The sequence below is a fragment of the Carcharhinus amblyrhynchos genome, chromosome 11, assembly GCF_965287045.1.
Source record: "Carcharhinus amblyrhynchos chromosome 11, sCarAmb.v2.hapA, whole genome shotgun sequence".
NCBI classification, from domain to species: Eukaryota; Metazoa; Chordata; class Chondrichthyes; order Carcharhiniformes; family Carcharhinidae; genus Carcharhinus; species Carcharhinus amblyrhynchos.
This window is the reverse complement of record NC_137334.1, coordinates 62,125,687-62,151,256: the sequence shown is the minus strand read 5'-3', so window position 1 is coordinate 62,151,256 and position 25,570 is coordinate 62,125,687. Positions and strand designations below refer to the sequence as shown.

The 25,570-nt window shown below is 41.5% G+C and overlaps 1 protein-coding gene across 1 annotated transcript; it reads right to left on the bottom strand.

The window, feature by feature from the left end:
• On the bottom strand, window positions 1-23,854 carry LOC145350192 (glycerol-3-phosphate dehydrogenase [NAD(+)], cytoplasmic-like). Its single transcript, XM_080199246.1, has 8 exons — window positions 23,698-23,854; window positions 18,216-18,393; window positions 14,758-14,898; window positions 12,463-12,601; window positions 10,977-11,089; window positions 1,960-2,193; window positions 1,342-1,448; window positions 1-947 (listed from the first exon to the last, which is right to left on the bottom strand). The coding sequence occupies exons 1-8, from the start codon at window positions 23,739-23,741 to the stop codon at window positions 851-853; spliced, it is 1,053 nt and encodes a 350-aa protein (XP_080055372.1). The 5' UTR covers window positions 23,742-23,854; the 3' UTR covers window positions 1-850.
• Window positions 23,855-25,570: the final 1,716 nt, after the last annotated feature.

The following is a 25,570-nucleotide window of genomic DNA, read 5'->3' as shown; positions in this document are numbered from 1 at the left end:
TTCTTATTACAAATATTTTATTGTGATTGAAATGTAAGATACAAAGTTATACAGGTTTAATATCATGTCCAAAGCAAGGTTGGATATGCTCCATTATTAACACTGCCTCACTCCTATCTAACCACAAACATTTTTGTGCTAATAACTGATAATCATTTTTAAAAGTTAAGGAGTTGATCTGTACACACAAGTTGCTGTAAAAACTTACTGTGATTACAATATTTATTTAAAGATTCCAGAGCTTCTTTTGTGTGAAGTCAAGCATGACAATGAGTTAGTTATATTCTCAAAAACAATTACACTAAAGTATCTCCTAGAGCGTAACAATTCAAATGTCTTCAATGTAAACATTAGCTAGAATCAGTCCATTTTATTGAACCAAGGATTACCATGTGCAGTCAATTCTCCTAACCCTGAAATCTTCAGTTAGAGTCAACACCTACTGAATGAAACAGAACTGGATGACCAATGTTTGCTGCATGATTTAAGGCCAGCATTTATTAGTGTAATAGTTAAGGCTAACAGATGAAACATGCTGAAAAATTACATTGATAAAAGTAGGGAATGATTGAAGATGATGTTGAAAGATTAGTAAGCATTCTAGAGATCCCAACATGTTTTCTTAAGTACATATAAAAGCTATATTTCCCTGGTTAAAAACGGAGAATTATTGTGGGATTTGGAAATTAATTTTCATTACGTTTCACAAAAAAAGTATTAAAAGATCAGCTTATCAAAATGACAAATTTAGAATAAGGCTAATAATTTGTTTCTGTTCTTATTCTTTACCTGCAAGAAAAAAAGAGGAAAGGTTGTGATTATAACCTGCATTTGCAGGAGTTGGCTCAAGTTACACATGTTCTGGGTGGTTCTGAAGACATGTGATGAAGTCTGTGACTGGCCTTTTCTCATAGCAGATTTGATAAACTGCAACAAAGAGTGGAAATCTGCAAAAAACAAAAAATTTAGTCTGAAACATTTTAATATAGAATGGGTATCTTATCCTCAAACTTGAAGTCGGCAGTGGAGGCCATGCACTTTTCCAAAAATACACATGCACATTAGAGCTAATCATAAATTCTCATATATTTTACTGTAGAATGGATACTGTAGCATAGTGGTTTTATTACTAAACTAGTAATCCAATTAGTTTTTAGTCACCAGTCCCAATATTTCCTAATGTGACATGGTGGTATCAAACTTTGTTTAATAACATTTCTATGAAGCACTCTACAACATGTATCACATTTGAAAGTATTATATAAATGCAGTTTTTATATTATTCAATCTATGATGCACCGACACATTCGTTACGATTATTTACTCATAAAAACTACTTACTTGTCCAGCATATTCTTCTGTTTAAGTAGTCTGTAAACTTCAGCTGAAGTCTGAGGACCTTGCAACTTCTGCCCATTCAGCATGTCTTTTTCCAATTCCTCAATGGACTGGATAAAATACAGGTTATTTCAATTATTCCAATTATTCAGTAAGTCATAATCAGTGTCACATATATAGTGCAACAACAGTGACGCATATCTCAATGAAACATTACCAAAAATAAGAATGACATGTATCACATTATCAAACCAAAATATAGCCTAAAGTAAGTCTCATTCTCACAACAAACAGAAAGAATTGTTCTTCAATTCACTCAATTCCCTTATTTTTCTACAGTTTAGGATTGAACATTGAATTCCAACCTCTTTGATTATATTTCATGGGACATATGTTGTACTTGCCTTGCAAAACAATAAATGCTTGACCTCCAAGGATTGTTATATTTAGGGTGGTGTGTGTAATACTGCTCTGTATGTGAAATGGTATGTTTTACCTTTCCACTTATTAGCATACACACTTTACCATGAAAAGCAAACATTAAAATGAGCTTTATTTCTTCAGTGTCAATAACTCTTAAAAGAAAAGAAACAACCATAACTCAGTTAAAATAATCCTTACTTTTCCACGTCTCACAAATGCTTCTGCTACTTTTCTGTTGCGCCCTCCATAGCAAGTTGTGACAAGATCAGCAACTCCACAGCTCTCCAGGAAGGTGGCTGATGTAACTGCTCCTTTACAGAACAATTTGGCAAAAGCTAACATTTCCATCAACCCCAAGCGGATAACGGCAGCTTTTGTATTGTCACCATAATCAAGTCCATCACAGAATCCAGCACCAACAGCCACAATATTCTAGGAAATAAAACAGTTGATAAGATTGAGGTTAACATACAAATTAAGCACTGGAAAATTATTCAGGCAGAATATTTCAGATGGGATCAACATGAATGAAGCAACATAAATCAAGTCTGAAATATGCATTTTAATAAGACTTTAAAAAGATTAAGCTGACCTCTTTTGTTTCTCCTGTTAATAAGTTTTGAATATTTGCGGAAGACCCAGGATTTTTGGCCAGAAGTCATCAGATTTGATCAACAATATCAAATCGAAGTTCATGAGTAAAAAAAGTTTTTAAAGTTTATTTATTAGTTACAAGTAAGGCTTACATTAATACTGCAATGAAGTTACTGCGAAATTCCCCCAGCCACCACAGTCCGGGTCAATGCCCCTAACCAGCACGTCTTTCAGAATGTGCAAGGAAACTGGAGCACCCAGGGGAAACCCACGCAGACATGGCGACTGCGTGCAAACTCCACGCAGACAGTGACCCAAGCTGCGAATCAAACCTGAGTCCCTGGCTCTGTGAAGCAGTGGTGCTAAATACTGTGCTAACACTGCTATTTATTTTGCACACCACCCATTAATGTGCATAAAGCATAAATAACAAGAAAACGCTTTTATTGATGCTTCAACAATTAAAGTTTTTTTATTTATACTTTATGCACATATAAAGGTGGTGTGCAAAATAAATAGCAGCACAATTGTCAAAGGATACATCAGAAGTTGAATTTGAAAAGAAGGATAACTGGAGGCCAACGGGACAAAAATGCGCAGTTTCCCAATTATTTGTTGATCATAGAATCCCTACAGTGCAGAAGGAGGCCATTTAGCCCATCAAGTCTGCACCAACTCTCTGACAGAGTATCTTACCCAGCTCCTTTCTCCCACCCTATCCCCATAACCCCCACACATTTTACCTTGGTCAATCAACCTAATCTGCACATCTCTGAACTGAGGAAGGAAAACAGAGGAAATCCCTGCAGGCATGGGGAGAACATGCAAACTCCACACAGACAGTCACCCAAGGCTGGAATTGAACCTGAGTTCCTGGTGCTGTGAGGCAGCAGTGCTAACCACTGTGCGGCCATGTCACATGTGGGATTTTACTCAAGATAGAAACTGAATTTTCCAAGTATAAAATTCCATTATTTTCATTGCCCATTTTATTGAAAGACAAAAATGATCAGTTTCATTTAATATTTGTCAGCAATAACTTTCATTGGTGACAGAACAGCACATGCAATCAGTATAGGCCAAACTAAGGTATTAGTTTAATGCGTACTTTGGACTGACTTTGAACTAATTATCCAATTGGATTTCCTGCCATTCAGGCAATGCATTTGGATCGTAACAAATCACAGTTCCTTGTGTTGCCTCTTGTTTTTTTTTCCACCAATTATCTTAAATTTATCCTGCTAGTTACCTACCCTTTTGCCACTGGCAATCAGTTCTCCTCATCAAAATCCCTCAAGGTTTTGAAAAATCTCTTTGTCAAAGCTCATCTTCAGCCTTCTCTGCTCTAAGGAGAACGATTCTAGTTTCTCTAAGTCTTTCCACGTCAGTGAAGACTTTCATCCCTGGTGCCATTCTAGTAAATCTCTCCGCACACTCGTTGGCCTTGATATCCTTCCTAAAGTGCGAAGCCCAGATTTGAACACCATACTCTAGCTGGGGCCTAACACATGCATTATACAGGATTAGCATAACTTCTTTTGTGCTCTACATATCTATTTATACTTTATCAACTTGTCCTGCCATCTTCAAAAGTTTTTGTGGTGCACCTTCTCAAGTGTGTCTGTTCCTGTCTTCCTTTATAATTGTGCTATTTAGTTTATTTTCATACTCCTGGTAACTGCGGACAAAGTAGAAATAACAAAGAACAAAGAAATGGTCGAGAGCTTTGAGTTTTTAGATGTCCAGATAACCAACGACCCGTCCTAGTCCCCCAGTGCCGACACCATAATTAAGAAAGTGCACCAACACTTCTACTTTCTCAGAAGACGAAGGAACTTTGGCACGTCACTACGATTCTCACCAACCTTTACAGATGCACCATAGAAACCATTCTTTCTGGTTATATCACAGCTTAGTATGGCTCCTGCTCTGCCCAAGACTGCAAGGAACTACAAAAGGTTGTGAATGTAGCCCAATCCATCACACAAACCAGCCTCCCATCCATTGACTCTGTCTACACCTCCCACTGCCTCGGCAAAGCAGCCAGCAGAATTAAGGACCCCAGGCACCCCGGACATTCTCTCTTCCACCTTCTTCTGTAGGGAAAAAGATACAAACGTTTGAGGTCACATGCCAACCGACTCAAGAGCAGCTTCTTTCCTGCTGCTGTCAGACTTTTGAATGGATTTACCTTGCAGTAAATTGATCTTTCTCTACACCCTAGCTATGACTGGAACACTATATTCTGCACTCTCGTTTCCTTCTCTATGAACGGTGTGCTTTGTCTATAGCAAGCAAGGAACAATATTTTTCACTGATAATAATAAATCAAATCAAAATCCTCATTAGTATCAAGCAGAGCCTGATAGAACTGGCAACACCAGTTCGACAGAGATGAGGGTGCCATCTTTAATGAGTGCCCGATTTCTGATTAAAACAAACTCCCTCCTCCAACAGACATGAGGGACCTTCACAAAAGCATCAGGGTGACCCCTCCTAACCACACAGAATCATAGAAATAGAAATCATAGAAACCCTACAGTGTAGAAAGAGGCCATTTGGCCCATCAAGTCTGCACCGACAATAATCTCATCTCGGCCCTATCTTGGTGACCCCACATATTTATCCTGCTAATCCCTCTAACCTACGCATCCTGGGACACTAAGGGGCAATTGTGGTGGGTAAATTGTTGGGAGGTATTTTGAGAGACAGGATCTACAGGCATTTAGAGATGCAAGGACTGATTAGGGACAGTCAGCATGGCTTTGTGAATGGAAAATCATCTCTCACAAATTTAATTGAGCTTTTTGAAGGGGTAACCAAGAAGGTAGCTGAGGGCAGTGCAGTTGGTGTTGTCTACATGAACTTTAGCAAGGCCTTTGACAAGATACTGCATGGTAGGTTGCTGGATAAGGTTAAATCTCACAGGATCCAGGCTGAGGTATCTAAATGGATACAAAATTGGCTTCTTAATAGAAGCCAGAGGGTGGTTGTAGAGAATTGTTTTTCAAACTGGAGGCCTGTGACCAGTGGTGTGCCTCAGAGTTTAGAAGAATGAGGGGAGATCTCACTGAGACGTATAAGATGACGAATGGGATGGATAGGATAGAGGTGGAGAGGCTCTTCCCACTCAGAAAGGATAGTAGGACTAGAGGGCACAGCCTCAAGATAAAGGGGGGGCAGTTTAGAACGGAGTTGAGGAGGAACTTCTTCACTCAAAGGGTGGTGAATCTCTGGAATTCTCTGCCCGTTGAAGTGGCGGAGGCTGCCTCGCTAAATATATTTAAGACACGGGTTGATAGGTTTTTGATAGGCAAGGGGATTAAGGGTTATGAGGAGAGGGCGGGAAGGTGGAACTGAGCCACGACAGATCAGCCATGATCTTATTGAATGGCGGGGCAGGCTCGAAGGGTTAGATGGCCTACTCCTGCTCCTATTTCTTATGTTCTTATGTTCTCAGGGATCAGTGCTGGGCCCACTGTTATTTGTCATTTATATTAATGATTTGGATAAGCATATAGAGGGCATGGTTAGAAAGTTTGCCAATGACACCAAGATTGGTGGCAATAGTGAACAGTGAAGAAAGTTATCTCCAATTGCAACGGGATCTTCAGCAGTTGGGCCAGTGGGCTGACGAATGGCAGATGGAGTTTAATTTAGACAAATGCGAGATAATGCATTTGGTAGATTGAACCAGGGCAGCACTCAGTTAATGATAGGGCACTGGGGAGAGTTACAGAACAAAGATCTAGGAGTACACATTCATAGCTCCTTGAAAGTGGAGTCACAGGTGGACAGAGTGGTGGAGAAGGCATTCGGCATGCTTGGTTTCATCGGTCAGAACACTGAACAGGAGTTGGGACATCTTGTTAAAGTTAAGACATTGGTAACACCACATATGGAATACTGTGTGCAATTCTGGTCACCCTATTATAGAAAGGATATTATTCAACTAGAAAAAGCGCAGAAAAGATTTACTAAGATGTTACCGGGATTTGATGGATTGAGTTATAAGGAGAGGCTGAATAGACTGGGACTTTTTTCTCTGGAGGGTAGGAGGCTGAGGGGTGACCTTATAGAGGTTTATAAAATAATGAGGGCATAGACGAGGTAGACAGTCAATATCTTTTCCCAAAGGCAGGGGAGACTAAAACTAGAGGGCATAGATTTAAGGTGAGAGGGATGAGACCCAAAAGTGTTCAGAGGGGCAATTGTTTCAAACATAGAGGGTGGTGAGTGTCTGGAACAAGCTGCCAGAGGTAGTAGTAGAGGCCAGGACAATTTTATCTTTTAAAAAGCATTTAAATAATGACATGGGTATGAGGGTATAGAGAGACACGGGCCAAATGTGGGCAATTGGCATTAGCTTAGGGGTTTTAAAGAAGAAAGGGCAGCATGGGCAAGTTGGGCAAAAGGGCCTGTTTCCATGCTGTAAACCTCAATGATTCTATGACTCTATAATTGAGCATGGCCAATACACCTAAGCCATACATGTTTGGACTGTGTGAGGAAATCAGAGCACCTGGAGGAAATCCACACAGACATGGTGAGAGCGTGCAAACTCCACACAGTGATCCAAGCTGGGAATCATACCGAGGTCCCTGGAGCTGTGAAGCAGCGGTGCTAATCACTGTGCCACCCAATCACTCAGAAGGGACGCCCCAAAAGGCCTGTCCTGGCACTGCCACCCTGGCATAGGTTGGAACTGCCAGATGGGCACTGCCAACCTGTGCCCTGACACTGTCCAGGCATGTCCCTCTCTCCTGGGGACTTTGCTTACCTTGGCACCTCTGGCAGGCTCCCCACAAATGATTTCTGTTTTTATTCAGCTGTTGTAAACCTTGCCAACATACAAATATTCAGTGAGGGTGGACCATACGGTTAGAAAGCTCTTTAAGATTAGTAAGTTCCTAGACAGTTCTCTGCAGCCAAGAACTTGAGCCTAGAAGGCTGTGCTGTTGCTAAAGTTTGGGAAATCTGCTTGGAGTTGGAGAGGAACTTGTGATGCAGAGGCAACATGGTTTTGTTTGATTAATTATTAGAGTTCTATGAGGAAGCAACAAGCAATCTGGATGAAATGTTAGCTATAGATGTGGTGTACTTAAGACTTACAAAATGCATTTGTTAAGGTGCATCATCAACGGTTAATATCATAGTAAGAGCTCGTGGTGTAAGGGGTAACATACAAATAGAGTATTGGTTTGCTCACCGAAAGCAGTAGGTCGGGATAAATGGATGAGGGTGGCACAATGGCACAGTGGTTAGCATTGCTGCCTCACAGCGCCAGAGTCCCAGATTCAATTCTGGCATCAAGTCACTGTGTGGAATTTGCACATTCTCCCCATATCTACGTGGGTTTCCTCCAGGTGTTCTGGTTTCTTCCCACAGTCCAAAGATGTAGGTTGATTGGTCATACTAAACTGACCCTAGTGTCAAGGGGATTAGCAGGGTAAATGAGTGGGATTGCCGGAATAGGGCCTGGGTGGGATCGTGTTCGATACAGACAATGGGCCGAATGACCTCCTTCTGTACTGTAGAGATTCTATGATTTTTAGATTGGCAAGCTGTAACTAGTGGAGTGTCAAAGGAATCAGTGCAGGGGCAACAACTATTTACAATTGAAATCAATGACTTGGTGAAGGGAGTAAATGTTTGGTAGTTAAATTTGTTGAAGATACAAAAGAAGGAAAGTAAGTAGTTAAGAGGAAATAGAGTCTTCGAAGGAATATAGATAGGTTAATTGAATGGGCAAAGATTTGGCAGATGGAATGTAATGTGGTAAAATGTGAACTTGGCAGTGTTTTATTCAAATAGAAAAACTATGGTGGCCTACAATTTAGGAACTTCAAAAAGGTTAGTATGCAGTGATCGGGAAGGCAAATGAAATGTTGCGGTTTACTGCAAGGGAAATCAAGCATAAACATAGGGAAGTGTTGCCACAGTTTTTAGAGTCTTAGTGAGACAGCACCGAGAGTATTGTGCACAAGTTTTGTTTTTCTTATTTAAGAAAGGACAAAATTGTATCAGAAGCAGTTCAGAGAAGGTGATCGACTGATTACTGGGATGAAAAAATTATCCTCTGAGGAAAGGGTGGGCCTATACCCATTGGAATTTAGCAGAATGAGAGGTGATCTGACTGAAATCTATAAGATCCTGAGGAAACTTGACAGGGTGAATGCTATGAGGACGTTTCCTCTTGTGGGGGGTCTAGAAGTAGTGGACACGGTGTCAAAATTTGTGCTCTCCTGTTTAAATCTGAGATGAACAAAATGGTTTTCTCTTGGTGCATGGGAGTGGGGGGTGGGGGCAGACAGGAAAGTGAAGTTGAAGCCGCAGTCAGATCCGCCGTGATCTTATTGAACGATGGAGCAGGCTCAGGAGGCTGAATGGCCCATTCCTGCTGCTGTTTTCTTGCAGTTTGTTGCATTTCCCAGTTATGTGTCGTGACACTTACAAACTTAGAGATCATGTTCTGTATATCCAAGTCCAGATCATTCATATGAAAAAAGAACAGTGGGGCCAGTGCAGATGGACACCAGTGCATTCTCCTCCAGTCTGAAATCAAATTGTTCATTCTTCTCTGCTTTCTCTCCCTTAATTAATTTCATACTTATGCAGTCATTCAGTTTTGCCAACAAGTTGATTACTCTTTATCTGAAACCCTTGGGGCCAATTCTGTTTAGCTATTCAGATATCTTTGGATGTGATGTAGTTATGGGTTTCAGAGTGTCAGTACGCTCTGCTGGGAGACCTTCTTGAATTGTTCTTCCGCATTCATCTGCCTCATCAACATTGGTTCTTGTTTGTATTTTATTTTGCTGGCTCAGATCACAGAGTTTCCGCGCAACAAGTCACTGAGGTTCATGTTGGCTCTCGTTGGGGTCAGTTCAAAAAACAATTTGCTTTTTGGATGCGTTTGGTTTTTGAATGTATGGATAAGGATTTCAACCACAGTACATTATCAAACACCTTTTGAGAGTCCATATTCATTACATCAATTGCATTGCCCCTTATCCATTTCCTCAATGAATTCAATTATATTTGTCAAAAATGATTTGCTTTTAAGTAATTTGCTCTGTTTTTTTCTTAGTGCCAAATAATTTTGTTGCATATTCTTCTCTCTAAATGATACTGTTAGCGTGTCTTCACACCCATTGGGTGGAATCTTACCACAAAATGGGAAAATGTCAAGGTCTGACTGAAAACCCGTGTGTTTCTCTCCAGGAAAACAGGCCTGTTTTCTCTCCAGGCCTTACCACACTCTGTCAAAAAAAACAAGGGGGACATGTTTCACGCCGTCATGTTGAGGGGCGGGGCGAAACGGCAGCAAAACCAGCAGCACTGAAATTGGGGTGCCATTTTTAAAGGACACCCAATCAGAGGGAAAAAAAAGGCCTTCCCCCATTCCACCACGGGGAGTCTCAGGAGCTCCCCGCCCACCCTGCAGTCAATGCTCGCATCTCCCCTCACTCCCACACGATTAATGCCAACAACACCCTCTCTCTTAGGTCCCCTCCCCATCCATACAGTATTCACTGCATCAGACTCCTACGTCCACTGGTCCCCCACCACCACAAATAAATGAGCCCCACTGAAGACACTCTCACTGGAGTCTGCCTCTGGCACAGGTCAACACTGCCAGCTTGGCCCAATCTGGCAGTGCCAACCTGTATCGGGGGTAGTACTGGGGCACTGTCTGACAATGTCCCACTCCCCCAGTGATTACACTCATTTTTACGCCACGGGGTGGGGGGTGAGGTCCCCACAACAGATTCACATCTGGGTGAACCCTGTTGTAAATCTCGCCATGTAAACTTGACAACACATCAGCAAGGTTTGAAAATACAGCAAGTGGGGAATCATGTAGCGAAGGAGGCGTTTAATGGTATTGAAATTTATGTAAATGTTTTGTAATCCAGCTCACGCTGATTACGTCGCTATTAAGCGGCGGCAAAGATCAGAGGTCACAATCTCGCTGGCGAGATTGGCAATCTCTGAGTCTCACCAGATCTTCGGCCCCCATTGGCTTTCCGCAGGCTTCAAGATCATTCCCATTCTGTTTCTTACCCTTTGGGGAATAGTAAGGGAAGTGGTGGAAGGATTTTCAGGCTGGTTATCAGTCTGTTGAACTGTGCTGAATGCTCCATCCGTGGCCAACAAGTGCTGGCATTGGAATCAAACCTGGTGCTTCTGGTCCAGCAGAAGGGGTACTACCACTGCCCAGGGCAGGGAGGGGGGAATGGACTTTGACAAGACCGAAAGATTTCACCAGTGGGAAGGGCCAGAAAATCCCACCCTCTGTCTTTGACTTCCGCCTTCACCCTTCAATTCACCTCATGTAGCTGGATTTCAAATTCTGCTCTCCTTTGAAGCAACTTAGGAAGTGTATTGTGTTAAAGATGCCATGGTGTTAAAAGGTATAAAAATTTGGGAACATTATTCAAAAACGTGTTTCTCTAAAGGCAATCAGAAGAAAGTAAAGAAAATCCTGGTGTAAAATATTTCCTGGCGAATATTTTAAAAAGTGAAAGCTCTCAAATCTGAAGGAAACCTGGAAAAATGCAACTGTTTTATACATGTTTCCACTTTATCAGTTAGATTAAAATTTGTCAGTAACTTACTTTCAATGCTCCACACAGTTCCACTGTATCACTTTCTTCCACAACAGTTATTCTGAAATTTGGTGTCTGCATCAGGTTCTTAAAGAGTTCTCCATGAGTTTTATTTTTGGATCCTGGCAAATACAGACATAAAAGAATAACAGAAGTATCAGATCTATGCAGAAATCGCTTACTAATCCTTCCTACGAATTGCTTCAGATGATCTTAGATTGCAAGGTGATTACACCACATCCAGGATGCTGCAACAGGCAGCTTAGTTTCCGTTTGACAGAATTCTTTGTACGCACTTTGATGTTTCAGGCAATGTAAACAAGCTTATACGCAAGTGGGATGAATGGAACACGCATTTGCACAGCAAATTGGAGGTTTTATAAATAAAATCAGGCAGCCAGGTTATAACAAAGAACAAAGAAAATTACAGCATAGGAACAGCCCATTCGGCCCTCCAAGTCTGCAATGACCATGCTGCCCGACTGAACGAAAACCCCCAGCCCTTTATATCCCTCTACTCCCATCCTGTCTATGTATTTGGTATTCGGTTGTAACGGTACACTTTTACCACTACAACACCGATACAAAAACAAAGTACTGTGAGTGCTGGGAATTGAAATTAAAACAGGAAATGTTGGAAATGTTCAGGTCAGACAACATCTATAGGGATAAACGAGTTACATCAATTAGAAAGATAGGAATATAGTATGTTTTGAGTCAGTAGATGTGAAGGAGGGTAGGTGTTTCTCTCTACAGATTCTCCCAGACTTGCAAAGTATTTCTGGCACATTCTGTTTTTAGATATCTGTACCATTTTTGTCACCAGCAATGGCGAAAGAAAAGTCATGGTTGTGTATAAATTTTAAAAAACTGGCTGAGATTAATTAGCTGATTACTGCTTGATGTCTTTATAATTGGGAGAGACTGAAAGTGCGAATGCCACATTTTAATGGTGACTCAGGGGTGGAACTTTATGGCCCCCTCCCTCCTTCTGGTTCTGCTGACATCAGTGGGCTTTCAAATGGCTCGCCGCATTATCCAGCCCTGCCCTCGCTGTAATGTGGCTGTAAAATTTTGCCACAGGTTCAATCACTCATTTTCCCTGTCAATTTTTGTAATGCAGCCAACAGCCAACCAATCTAATTGCTATTTCATCTACTCACACAAGAAAGTACCAATGATTCTGAAACAGCGCCATATTGATTTTACAACTAGGAACCCATTAGATCGAGTGACAGGAGGTAGCTGAGGCCAAACCTTTGTCTGATTCCAAAAAGAAATTAGATATAGGGATCAAGGGAAATGGGGGGGAAGGGGAGGGGGAGTCAGGATATTGAATTTGATGATCAGCCATGTTCAAAATGAATGAAAGAGCAGGTTCAAAGAGCCGAATGGCCTACTCCTGCTTCTATTTTCTATATTTCTATGATGCAAGTAAACTAGAAGCGTAAAAAATCAGAAGAATGCCAGGAACACACTGTGTCATATTTCTTACCAATTGTTGACTCACAGAATTTCTCATCTGCTACCTCATTAGCAATGTTGGCCCCCATCAGTACAGACATTTCAATGCCAAGTTTCTCATGAATTATGTGTGATATGAACTTAAGACCATCAGGACCTTCATCAACTCCCTAAAGAATTAAGCATAAAAATTACCTCTAGTACAAATAGCCAACATTGTTAACTTATAAAAAAAGAGTCTTAAAGTCACACATAATATAAGAAATAGGAGCAGTGTCAGCCACATAGGTCCTTCAGCCTTCCGTGCCATTCAATAAAAGCATAGCTGCTCTCCTACATTATCCCCATTTACCCACCCTATAACGATATCTCATGATTCCTTTGGTATCTGAAAATCAAATCTATTGCTCTCAGTATTGAATGAAATTAGCAACTATATAGCTCCCTGGGGTAGAAAATTCCAAAAGTTCACTATCATTTGAGAAAAGGAATGTCTGCTCGTCAGATCTCAATTTTTGACCCCTAAACCTAAAAACAGTCATTAGAAGGCGAGGGTAGAAGAAATGCTGAGTCTTCCTAATGGAACAATATTGTAAGTGCATTTTGAAAAGAATGAGTTTATGATGTTTCTCTCTGGAGGAACAAGAATTTTCCTTTCTTTTTCCCTTCCACCATGCCACCGCCACCCCCCCCTTTCCCTGAAGAGTCCCTGCGCAACCTACCCCTCTTGTGCCACACTAACCCCCAACTTTCATAGTCTGCCTGCATCCAATCCCCTTCATCAAAATCAATTCCTATCCAACCACTGCTAAGTCTGCCTTCTACTGCTCCATAGTAAGAAGTCTCACAACACCAGGTTAAAGTCCAACAGGTTTATTTGATGGTAAACGCCACAAGCTTTTGGAACACTGTTCCTTCGTCAGGTACTCTCCACTCACCTGATGAAGGAACAGCTTTCCAAAAGCTTGTAGCGTTTACTATCAAATAAACCTGTTGGACTTTAACCTAGCGTTGTGAGACTTCTTACTGTGTTTACCCCAGTCCAACGCCGGCATTTCCACATCATTCTACTGCTCCATGTGAGGCTAGAGGTTTTCCAACCCCTATTCTTCCCTCTGCAAGTCATCTCCCTATTTCCAACTCTACCAAGCCCCCTTCACCATCATGTCTCTGTCAAATCCAACCCCCCTTCTTCCCTTGTCATCATGCTGCTCTCTGTTTTGGATTAACAGTTAAATGCCACACCCAATGCAGCCATGGGAAAAGCACCAGCACACACTCCCACCTGTGCGGGCTAACACTGGCATTGTTGAGGAACAGGAGCAGTGCTATTACAGGTACGCTTTGAATATTGCACAACTCAAAGTCACAGGTGAACTGAAGGCGGACAACTGCATGCCACTTATATCTGGTTGTGATTTAGATGGGTCTAATTTCCTGCTGGCATGGTATGGAATTGGGAGGTGGCATGTGACTCCAGTGAGTTTGTTTTTAATGAGTATTCATGACATATCAAGGCATTACGGTCCCAATTTGGATTGTTGAGAAAGCTGACCCACCATGAAAGGTGCGAGGGGAAAATTCTGACTCGTTTTTGAGCCAGTGGGAATCTGCCTATTGGGACCTCACTCCAAATTTTACTGCTCCTGCTTTGTACAAAACCCTCCATTGATCGGACCAGGAAATTCCACACCTAGTTTTTTCAAAAAAACAAACTTAGAACTCGGACCCAAAGCAATTTTTTTTTTAAGATAGGGCAAAGTCATAGTCTAATAGAGTTCCGTCCATGTCACAATGAAAAATGACTAAGATTTGCTATCTGAGATAATCGTAAACAGCACATTGTCCAAAGGTAAAAGGTTCTTAATTACATAGCACGTGGCAGTTTCAGTTAAACTGTTGGTGTCTTTAGTTTCTGCACGTACATCTGATAAATAACTGCTTCAGCAGATACAATAGGAAGTAACTTATAAATAGTTTCTTAGGCACACATCAAGAAAAAAATTATTAAGACTGGAAAAATATGAAATGTGGCAGCACTGTATAATAACGCAAAAGAATAGTATTAAATAAAGTACATGATTCAAATCATTTTCAGTTTCTTAAAAATATTGTTGTTAACACTCAGATAATAATCCATGAGAAACCATGAAATAATGCCCTTGCTACAAACACTAACACAGAAAGAAACAGATGTCACAGACAGAAAGTGCAAAGGCATTACAGCTGAAAAAGAGTAATGCAGGAAAAAAAAAACTCAGCAACAGAATAAAAATCCCAGATAGGGAACCCTTGTCTTTCACATGATTGAACTCTCAATCTTTACCTTTATCAGTGAGATTCCAATTGCATTCGCCTTGACATGACTTTTCATTTTATCACAAAGAGGTCCAATAAACTGATGGGGTAGAACAAAGACAAACAGATCTGCCCCATTGGCTGCTTCAGTGATGTCTGGCACAGCACGCTGTAAAATAGGAAATGATTTGCAAACTGAATGCCAAAAACGATTCAATGAGTTGAAGTCATTTATGATGTTGGACTGTGCCTAAAGGAATTTATGAAGTGTAGATACAAAGACCTGTCAGAAAACCATCAATCCAGCTAACATCCAATATGGTGGAAGACATACTGCATGGATTCTAGCTTGTAGTTAGTTAAAAGAATTAAAAGCAAAATACTCTGGACGTTGAAATCTGAAACAAAATGCGAGAAAATAACAGCAAATCTGATAGCATCTGTGGAGAAAGAATAGAGCCGATGGGTGGGATTTTACTGCCTCACTTATCCCGAAACCATAAAATCCCGCCAAGGTCAACGGATCTTTCCATGGTCTGCCCTTCGCCGGCTCCAATTCCCAAGGTGGGCAGGACAGTAAAATCCCGGCCAACATTTTGAGCCTGGATCCTGACTTGAAGCGTTAGCTCTGTTCTCTCTCCACAGATGCATGCTGAGATTTTGAGAATTTCTGCTTTTGAGTTGCAGTCTAATCAAATAGACTGTATTAGTTCGGCAAAATTCATGAATAACAATATAATTTCACAAGATACTGGAACAGCACAGATATCAGAAAGTCTGTCTATTTCATAGAATATATCTCTTCAAAGCAAAGACAGGCAAAAGAACCTCTAACACATACCTCTAACAAATAGCATAAGTTTGATCCATTGTGTGTGCCAGCTGTTTTCTACATCAATCCAAAACTAATCCCATTCTGCTCTGCTCTCTGCCCTGAATGCTCTAAGTATTTATCCAGTTGTCCCTAAAAATGCCTCAACCTCAGCCATCAGCAAAATATTTCATTCTCCAAGACCCTGCATTTCTCCTAACCATTCTCCTTCTTTCTTAGGGATTTTAAATTGGTAATCTTTTACAGGCAGCACGGTGGCACAGTGGTTAGCACTACTACCTCATAGCACCAAGGACCCTAGTTCAATTCCCGACGTGGGTCACTGTCTGTGGAGTCTGCACACTCTCCCCTTGTCTGCGTGGGTTTTCTCTGGGTGCTCCAGTTTCCTCCCACAGTCCGAAAGACATGCTGATTAGGTGCATTGGCCATGCTAAATTCTCCCTCAGTATACCTGAACAGGCACCAGAGTGTGGCAACTAGGGATTTTTACAGTAATGTCATTGCAGTGTTAATGTAAGCCTTCATGTGATACTAATAAATACATTAATTAAACTAATCCCTCACCCAGAAGAAATAATAATTTCCAATTTATTGCCAAAACCAGCAATATTTAAAAAAACTATTAAATTTCCTCATAACTTCCTTTCAACTAGTATAAAGAAATGCGGTATCTTATTGCCTCCTCACAGCTACAGTTTTGCATCCTGGCATAATCCTACACAGCGTCTACACAGCACCCACTCAGTGATTTTAGCATTGTTTTAACAGTTTGGTGCCTAAAGCACTAACTGTCATATTTGAAACTAAGTGCATTTAGGTTGTAAACTAAATGGGTGATTCTAACTATTTCATAAACAATATTTAGCATAAATTTATCATGCCTTCCTAACTCATATATTCTGTGATCCTGGTTTAGAAACTCTTAAATGTTGCTGACTTATTTTATGATTTGACCTATCAACATTCACACTTATTTGGGGATTGTGCATTTGAACTTTGAGTCTCTCGGTCATTCATATCCTTCAGTGTCAGTCCGTTAAATATACAACTCCATTTCTTGCCCGTCACTTAAATATGATAGTCAATTTTTTTCCCCACAATAGTGGTTACTGGTACTTTTTTTTAACGGCCAGAAAAAAAAAGGATTTATCAGGTATCACAGAAATTTTTAAAACAATGAGAGGAACTTTCCCGTCCCGCCCATCACAGCAATCGTAGCAGATAGGTCACGGACCATACAAAGGTTAGTTGACCTTGAGCAGGACTTTCCGACCTTGAGGCGAGAGCAGCTGGAAAATCCCACCCAATGAATTATTATGATTATGGATTAAGGATGCATAAGGTGAATACGTGGCTGAAAAGATGGTGTGAAGGGGAGGGTTTCAGATTCTTAGGGCACTGGGGCTGGTTCTGAGGGAAGTGAGATCTGTACAAACTGGATGTGTTACACCTGGGCAGGATAAGGACTAATGTCCTTTGGTGGGGGAAGAAGTGGTGGAGTTGCATTGTTAATTAAAGTGGTATTAATGTAACATTGAGGAAAGATATTAACAAAGATAATGTAGAATCTGTATGGGTTGAGTTAAGAAACAGTAAGGGGCAAAATGCTCCTTGGTGAAGTGCCTGCAGTCTCTGCTGGATTCCAGCAGCAGCCAGGGAACGATGGGTACAGAACAACAAGCCAGAGGCCCAGGATTCAGGCAAGTCTGGAGATCTCTCAACAGGGTCAGGAGAAAAGGCTTTGCGTGTACTCAGGAGCCTCCCTGCACAGGCCTAGAGATTTCACCGGGTGGCAATCGGCCTTCAAGTGGCCATTTATTGGTCACTTAAGGGCCTGAATTGCTGCCAGGTCAGGGAAGGGGGAAGGGGGACTAACATAGCTAGAATCTCAAAATTTAACTTATATGTCCAAAGTGCATTTTGTTTCCATTTAACATGACCCGACCTGTTAAAAGGAAGTGGAAGATTTTGTAAGAAAGCCTATCCAGAACTGCAAGTAGAGTCTGGTAAATTTTGAACTGGGGCAAAGTTGAGAGCCTCCCATTTATGAATCCATTTGACTCTGTGTCATGTGAGCAACTAAAACACACATTTCCCTTCCACCATTTCTTCAGCTTCTTATTCATAAATAACAATCTTCACAACCTGTTTGAATGTATTAACATTTTCTAAAAAAAGCAACTTTGACATTGAAATCACAAGTAACTTAGCACAATGGTGTAAACTTTTCTTAGCATGACATCAGAGGTGTTTCTGTTAATTAGAAACTGACAGTCAATTTACTTCACCTTAAATGGTTCTGTCTTACTTACATAGTGTATTCTGCAACATAAATTATCTTTTGAATACCAAAGTTATAATACCTGAGTTTTATTATGATCTTAACATCTATCACAACTGCCACTGAAATGAAAACGTTAGTTTTGTGATTTACAGATGCGCTGTATTCTTATATTTAAAGAAAAGCTATTTTGTATAAACACATCCCTCTTGAAGTTCAGAGATCCATTTTGTTAACAAGTTAACATGAAGTCATTCAAGGACTACCACTGCGAGTGTATCAAGTTATCACATCGCCACAATACCACATAGATTATGAAATGTCAAGAGAAATGTTGCAATTTTTGTGCAGTGCTTCTTGAACTTTTACTTACCACGTTTTCTGGAAGCTTGTGACCTGGCAAGTACTTAATATTTTCATGGTCTGTGTTTATTATGTCTGTGAGTTTTCTATCATTTAATATTTCTTCATAAACCCACATTTTCACAATAGGGTCAAATTGGCTTGACTTTGCTACATTTTTGCCAATAATTTTGGCAATAGCAGAACCCCTGGAAGAGATAAACAGAAGTAGCTCGTAAATTGTGACAATCCTGTCAAAAAATATTTAAAGTTAAACCTTATTTATTACTCACAAGCAAGGCTTACGTTAACACTGCAGTAAGGTTACTGTGAAACTCCCCTAGTCGATACACTTCGGCACCTGTTTGGATCAATGCACCTAGCCAGCACGTCTTTCAGAATGTGGGAGGAAACCAGAGCACCCGGAGAAAACCATGCAGACATGGAGAGAAGGTGCACACTCCACACAGACAGTGACCCGAGCCATGAATCAAACCTGGGTCCCTGACGCTGTGAGGCAACAGTGCTAACCACTGTGCCACCATGCCACCCAAATGTTTTCCAGACCAATCAAAATTAAACCTTCACAATCATCCCTGTATCACCAGACCTGATATTTTAATGTAGAGGGTAATGAGTTTATGTTATTAAAGATGATGCACAGGGGAGCCAGACGCATGGAAAAAGGATGTGCTATCTTTCCAATGGAAACTGGGTATGAAGGCCTTCTCACGATATATGCCTTGTTTGTGAACCATACTCTTCACTCACCTGATGAAGGGGGCAATGCTCCGAAAGCTCATGTTACCAAGTAAACCTGTTGGACTTTAACCTGGTGTTGTGAGACCACTTACTGTGTCTACCCCAATCCAAAGCCAGCAACTCCACATCCTGAAATCCACACAGCAAAGCCATCCACCCGTCCACTGCCCTTGCCACCAATCCCTTCCCCATGGCCCTTATCCTGCCCCATTCTGCTTCCAAAGATCCAGCGATGATCGCTGGTGAAAGCCTCTGATCAATACCAGCAGCTGCCATTGCTCCAGGGGCTTCTGCCAATAATCGGCCAGCAGCTCATGGGAATGGGATCTCTGTCCATTGGTGGAATTGTTTGAGTGGGAGACTTAATGCTATCCAGGCAATGGCCTGATTTCACTTCAGTTGTATCAGACCACTTGTTCAAAAGGCGACATGATTCTCCCACCAGTTTTCCAACCGGTGATGCACCCAGCAGTGACTTTCCCCAAGGATTAAGCTGCCTCGATCACATGGGTCTTTAATGGCACAGCTGGTCAACCAATTCTCACAATAGTGACAGCAAGTTGCACAGATGGACAGCAGAATACATGAAAAGAAAGTGAGGTCGGAATCTCCCAAGAATTTGGCAGAGTGTCAGTTCTGGTGAGAAAGCCAGCGTGCAACTGTTCAGCAAGTTCTCTCTCTGGATCCTGTGACTTTAACTGCCAAAAAAAGGGGCGTGCGCATGGTTTGTGCCATCATTCTGGCAAGGAACTGATTCCTCTGAGATCCGGCTCTATTTTTAAATCACTGGGAAAAAATTAATGTCCCTCCCTACCTCCACCACAGAGGTATCTGTGGCTTCCCCCAGCACCACCTTCATCATCCTCAGCATGGCCCCTTCCCACTCCACATCATTCTCAGCATCAGCCCCCTTTCCCCAATCAACCTCATCATTCCCATCGCTCGCATGTCCCTTCCACACCACTGCCACAAATAAATGAGTCCCTGCAGGTGAGGTTTCTCCTAGGGCCCACCCTTGGCACAGGCTGGCACTGCCAGCTTGGTGAAATTCATGATTTCAGGGTTTCGCCGGATCCTGAGCCCTGCTGGCAAACTCGTGGATGGAGAGTGTGGGCTCAAAATCCCACCCATACTTTTAATCACCCCAGGGAAAGCACAGTGAGGAATGAGCAGGTTTCTTCTGTTCACTTTGGAGTCGGTCATATTAAAGCAGAATGTGAACTTAATTTGTGCTTCGGTATCCATGGAGATCAGAGGAAAATTGCCAAAAAGTGCATTTATTGCATGCTGTCTCTACAAATTAGGTGATTAATACCAGTATGGTCATGTACAAGATTTAAGTCTAATATTTTAAATACAAGATTGAAGAATTTGTTTGTTATCAGAAGCTGAGGGAGAAAGGAATTAAAGGAGTGGTTACAAAGTTAGGCGCGCTAAACAGATGGAAATATTTTGATTATTCCTTACTGCTTCAATGTGATTTGCAACATTCCCTGAAGAGTGACAATCAACCAGATGCTTCTCCCCATCAAATTCTGACTAAATTAGTCTGTGCCCAGATTTTTTATCTTGGCAAATTTTTGCTGGTAACAACAGGCTACAATTATGCCAGGCAAAATGTTACATTTTTCTGAGGCCCTCTTAACTGGTCGGGTAATGAATGCAAGGGTCCATTTAAGACCAATGCTATTCTTTCATTTGCCATTCCTGTGGACATATATCTCATTGCAACACTTCTCTGTTGTTTTTCTCAGTGGAGTCATTATTTATGACAACGAGCGCTCTGCCTTGTTAATCACAAGATACCTAGTTGCAAGGTTTTCTTCCCCAAAGAGTTCAGGAACTTTTGACGTTGGTCTAGATTTTGGGCTGGGGCTACTTCTGTGCAGGAGGTTGGGAAATGACGCAGGTGGTGGTCAAGGGAGGCTGCTGTGATTCCAGGAAACCCAGAAGAACAAGGTTTCCTGTATGTCTGCACAACATAACTACCCGATAAACAGAGTTTGGAGGCCTCTCTGACTGAAAGCCTGCATCAAAGGGCCGAAACCTCAAAAAGCAAATGTATTGGGGGATTGAGAGAGATTGAGGGGATGGATTGGGAGGGGTCCTAAATAAATGGGGAGGGGGTGCTTGAAGGCTTCTGTTCATGAGAGTAAAAATCAGTTTGATGGTTTCCTGAGTGGCTCCTCGCCATCAAAGTAGTGTCACAAAAGCATTTACTTGATGGATTCAGCCTCCACATCTCCTTTTGTTGCTGAGTTTCCTGAAATCTAGGAAACTCGGTTGCCTGTGATTAGAAATAGAATGGCAGTTCAAAGAAGGCACACAGTCTTAACAGTACATTTAATTTATAATCCTGATCCCTGTAACTGTTTGGTCACTTGGTCCTCCGCCTGCCTCTGTTAAAGCTGAAACTGGGCAGGTTCGAGATGGTTCAGCTCCTGTTCCAGATATATTTTTGTATTTTGTTTTTGGGAGTTAACATTGAGCTCATTATCTGCGCAGGTTGTATTTGTTGCACCATGTATCTTTCTTTTATCTGGAAATAAATCATCCACCTCCAATGAAAGAAAGGACTTGAGAACAAGAGGCAGAAGGAGACAGATTTTAAGGAGTGGGCAGGTTGCCTTTTGGACTTCTGAACTCCTATTACTTATCCAACAAAAGAGGAATGGGAGGGCAAAGAGCATAGGGAGGGCTGGTAATTTTGTAATAACATTACTAATATTGCATTGACGTGGAGAGTTCTGAACACATTCTTTTCATAGAATCTGGTTGAGTGGTAACACTTTCTCTTGTGGAAGTGGAGATTTAACAATTCCAAGCTCATAAAGAATGTGAATACCTTCTATTGCAAGCTGTCCCTAGGGAAGGCCAGCAATCCCCATAACACTGGATGGCCCTATATTGTTCATGCTTCCATGTATGGATCCCCCCATGACTGTGGAATCTCATGTAATTCACCTGCCAAATATCCTCTGCATTATTACACAAATGTCCCTTGAATGTCTGAACTGATTCAGAGCCACAAAGGTTGAGTTTGATTTTAATCTTCATCACAGCTCCTTTATTGCCTCATGGAGAAGTGCACACCCTGGGCAAAAATGTTTCTCCTCACAGTCCCACCCCCCAACCTTCTACCTCCCTCCCTGAACCAATGCCCACTTGTGATCAACCCCCCAACTAAGAGGAATAGCTGCTCCTTATCCATTGCCATGTCCTGCACAATGCTGTGAGCAGAACTCCAGGAAATTCATGGCACCTGCACCACTGTCCCTCATCTAAATATATGTAAGCCAAGCGCATGAGAACATGGTGATTAAGTAATAATCATCAATCTCAGCAGACGCAACTTCTGAAAAAGAAAAATTTGCACTTTAATTAACATCTTTCACAACCACTGAAAGTCCCAAGGTGTTTTACAGCCAGTGACATACTTCTGGGGTGTAGTCAGTGTTGCACTGTAGGAAACTAATTTTTTGATTCAGAAAATGTGACTGCCCCTACTTTAAGGCTTGGAAATTTGGGACCAATAACTTTCTGAAGCAACTGATGTTATAATATAAATAACGCTGTTACAGAATACAATTGTAAAGAGACTACAGCACCAAGGAAGGCCATTTTGGCCCTTTGTCTGTGCCAGCTCTCTACAATGGCAACTCAGTTAGTCATACTACCATATAACTCTGCCTTTTCCCTTTTCTTTGGAAAGTCACAACTGAATCTGGCATCACCACATTCTCTGGCAGTTATTCCAGATTTCAATCATCCTCTGCGTAAAACAAAAAGTTCTTCTTTGCCAAACAAAAACAGAAAATGCTGAAAAATCTCAGCTGGTCTGGTAGCTTGTCTCCGTGGAGAGAGAACAGAGCCAATGTTTAGAGTCAGGATGACCCTAGATCACAGCTCTTCCTCATGACATCTTTGGTTCTTTCTGCCACTCTCCTTAAATTGGGAGGAGGGGATGTGAGGAGAAACATTTTTGTCCAGGGCGTGCACTTCTCCATGAGGCAATAAAGGAGCTGTGGCGAAGATTAAAACCAAGCTCAACCTTTGTGGCTCTGAATCAGTTCAGACATTCAAGGGATCTTTGTGTAATAATGCAGAGGGTATTTGGCAGGTGACTTACATGAGATTCCACAGTCCTGGGGGGATCTGTACATGGAAGCATGAATAATATAGGGCCATCCAGTGTTATGGGATTGCTGGTCCCCACCCTTAACAGGTTAATGAACCTGTTGGGCTTTAACTTGGTGTTGTGAGACTTCTTACTGTGCCCACCCTTCTGCCAGATGAAAACAGTTTCTCCCCATTTACCGTGTCCAGAACCCTTAACAACATCAGGATAAAGTTTTTCAACATACTGATACATTAAAAGAATAAACATGCCCGTTTGAGAATCGAGGCACAATGTCAGGGAATGGGGTGGGGTTACAATTTAATGACTGGATCTTCACTAATGAATGTCAGTCACAGGAAAAAGATTCGTGATCCAGTTTCATGTTGCTGTCATCAGCTACTGGGCAAATTCTTCCTTCTTTTCCTGACGTTCTCGGTTGAAGCCTGTTGAAGTTCCTGGCAGGGTTTGGAGATATTCGCGTCCCAAGCTGCTCTCTATGTATTAATGGACTTACCTTCTACCATTAGCCCTCACCAGATCCTTGAGCAAAAGAACCCAGGATCCTCCCACTTAGACGATACAACACTAGCCACATTGCAAAAGAAACGCATTTAAACAGTGCCCAACATACCAGTTGCCGGATCCAACGATGCAGACGTTCTTGCAACCAGACATGTTACGGTGCTGTTGTAGCTGACAAGTTAGGAGTAGTTGAGTACCAACCTGGGCTTTTAAAGTGCTGTTAGCTCTGCACGGCGAGGTTCAAGTCAGTTGGAGCTGGTGTAACTTCCTTGTTACCTTTCCCGTAGTCAGTGATTGGCTTGCAGCTCTGTCCATCATACAATCATATGTACATTGCACTGCTATTACTGCCCAGGAGAGGAGGCAATTCCCATTCAAGCCCAACTTCCACCTAACTCCACCCCTCAAAGTTTTCTCTGATATGAAACATTTCCAACATTTGGATTTATTTCAGCGCGGATGAATTGAATGTAAATACAACAACTTATTTATTATTTGTAATAATTTTTACATAAATTATTTTTTTCCCAGTGGAGTGAAGTAGTGAATTCAATTGTACAGTAGCCGTGTAATCATTGCAGGCTTCATGAGTATACCCAGCAGCATTTATATATGTTGTCGCTTTTGTTTTCGGACCCACAATGAAAATGAAATCAAAACTAAACACAGAAAATTATCCTCTGAAAGGGACAAGTCACTTTAAATTTCCATTTTTTGACCTAACTTGGGACCGACCCAGTGGCTTGCTTCATTGCTGTAAATTCTTTGGAACAGGAAGCATCTCCAAGGAAATTTACCACGACAGATTAAATCATGTCACTCAACTAAAAAGCAAATTCAGGAAATCATTTGTTTTAAAATAACAAAGAATATTTTCTATCATGCAAAATGTATTTTCAAGAATGAGAATAAAATGTGTACTTCTGAATAAATTCCCCTTTCAATTTTCCCCAACCTCATCTGAAGTGCTGTTCCACAGGTATTCATCAGCATCCCATTCTTCATATGTGAATTTGAGACAGTGAAGGTCAGCAGAGCATATTCACCTGCTATCCACACACGTGTTCTTTCAGAAAGAGAATGCTGGCCAGAAATTAGGACTTAAAATGTATTTAATCTTCAAAAGGCATTTTCTTTAAGTAGAAAATTGGAAATCGTTGTGTTTTCGGGGCTCACATCTCAGTTCAATTCATGAAGCAATTTTATCCACATAAACAGGAGACAATAATCTCATCTGTACTGTTTAAAAAAGGTAGCAGACAAAAGGCAGGGAATTATAGGCCGGTTAGTTTAACGTCTGTAGTCGGAAAAATGCTTGAATCCGTCGTCAAAGAAGAAATAGCGAGGCACCTAGAAAAGAACGGTTTGATCAAGCAGATGCAGCACGGATTCGTTAAGGGAAAGTCGTGTTTAACAAATTTATTGGATCTCTGTGAGGATGTGACTAGTGCGGTAGACGGAGGGGAACCGGTGGATGTGGTGTTTTTAGATTTCCAAAAGGCGTTTGATAAGGTGCCTCACAAAAGGTTGCTGCAAAAGGTTAGGGTGCACGGAGTTGAGGGTAAGGTGTTAGCATGGATAGAGGATTGGCTATCTAATAGGAAGCAGAGAGTAGGAATCAATGGGTGCTATTCTCGTTGGCAGTTGGTGACTAGTGGAGTGCCGCAGGGATCGGTGCTGGGGCCTCAACTGTTTACCATATACATAGATGATCTGGAGGAGGGAGCTGAGTGTAGGGTAACGAAATTTGCTGATGACACGAAGATGAGTGGAAAAACAAATTGTGTGGAAGGTGTGGAAAGTCTACAGAGAGATCTGGATAGGCTGAGTGAGTGGGCAAGGACCTGGCAGATGGAGTACAATGTTAGCAAATGAGAGGTTATCCACTTTGGTAGAAATAATAGTAGGAGGGATTATTATTTAAAAGGCGAGAAGCTGCAGCATGCTACGGTGCAGAGGGACCTCGGGGTCCTTGTGCATGA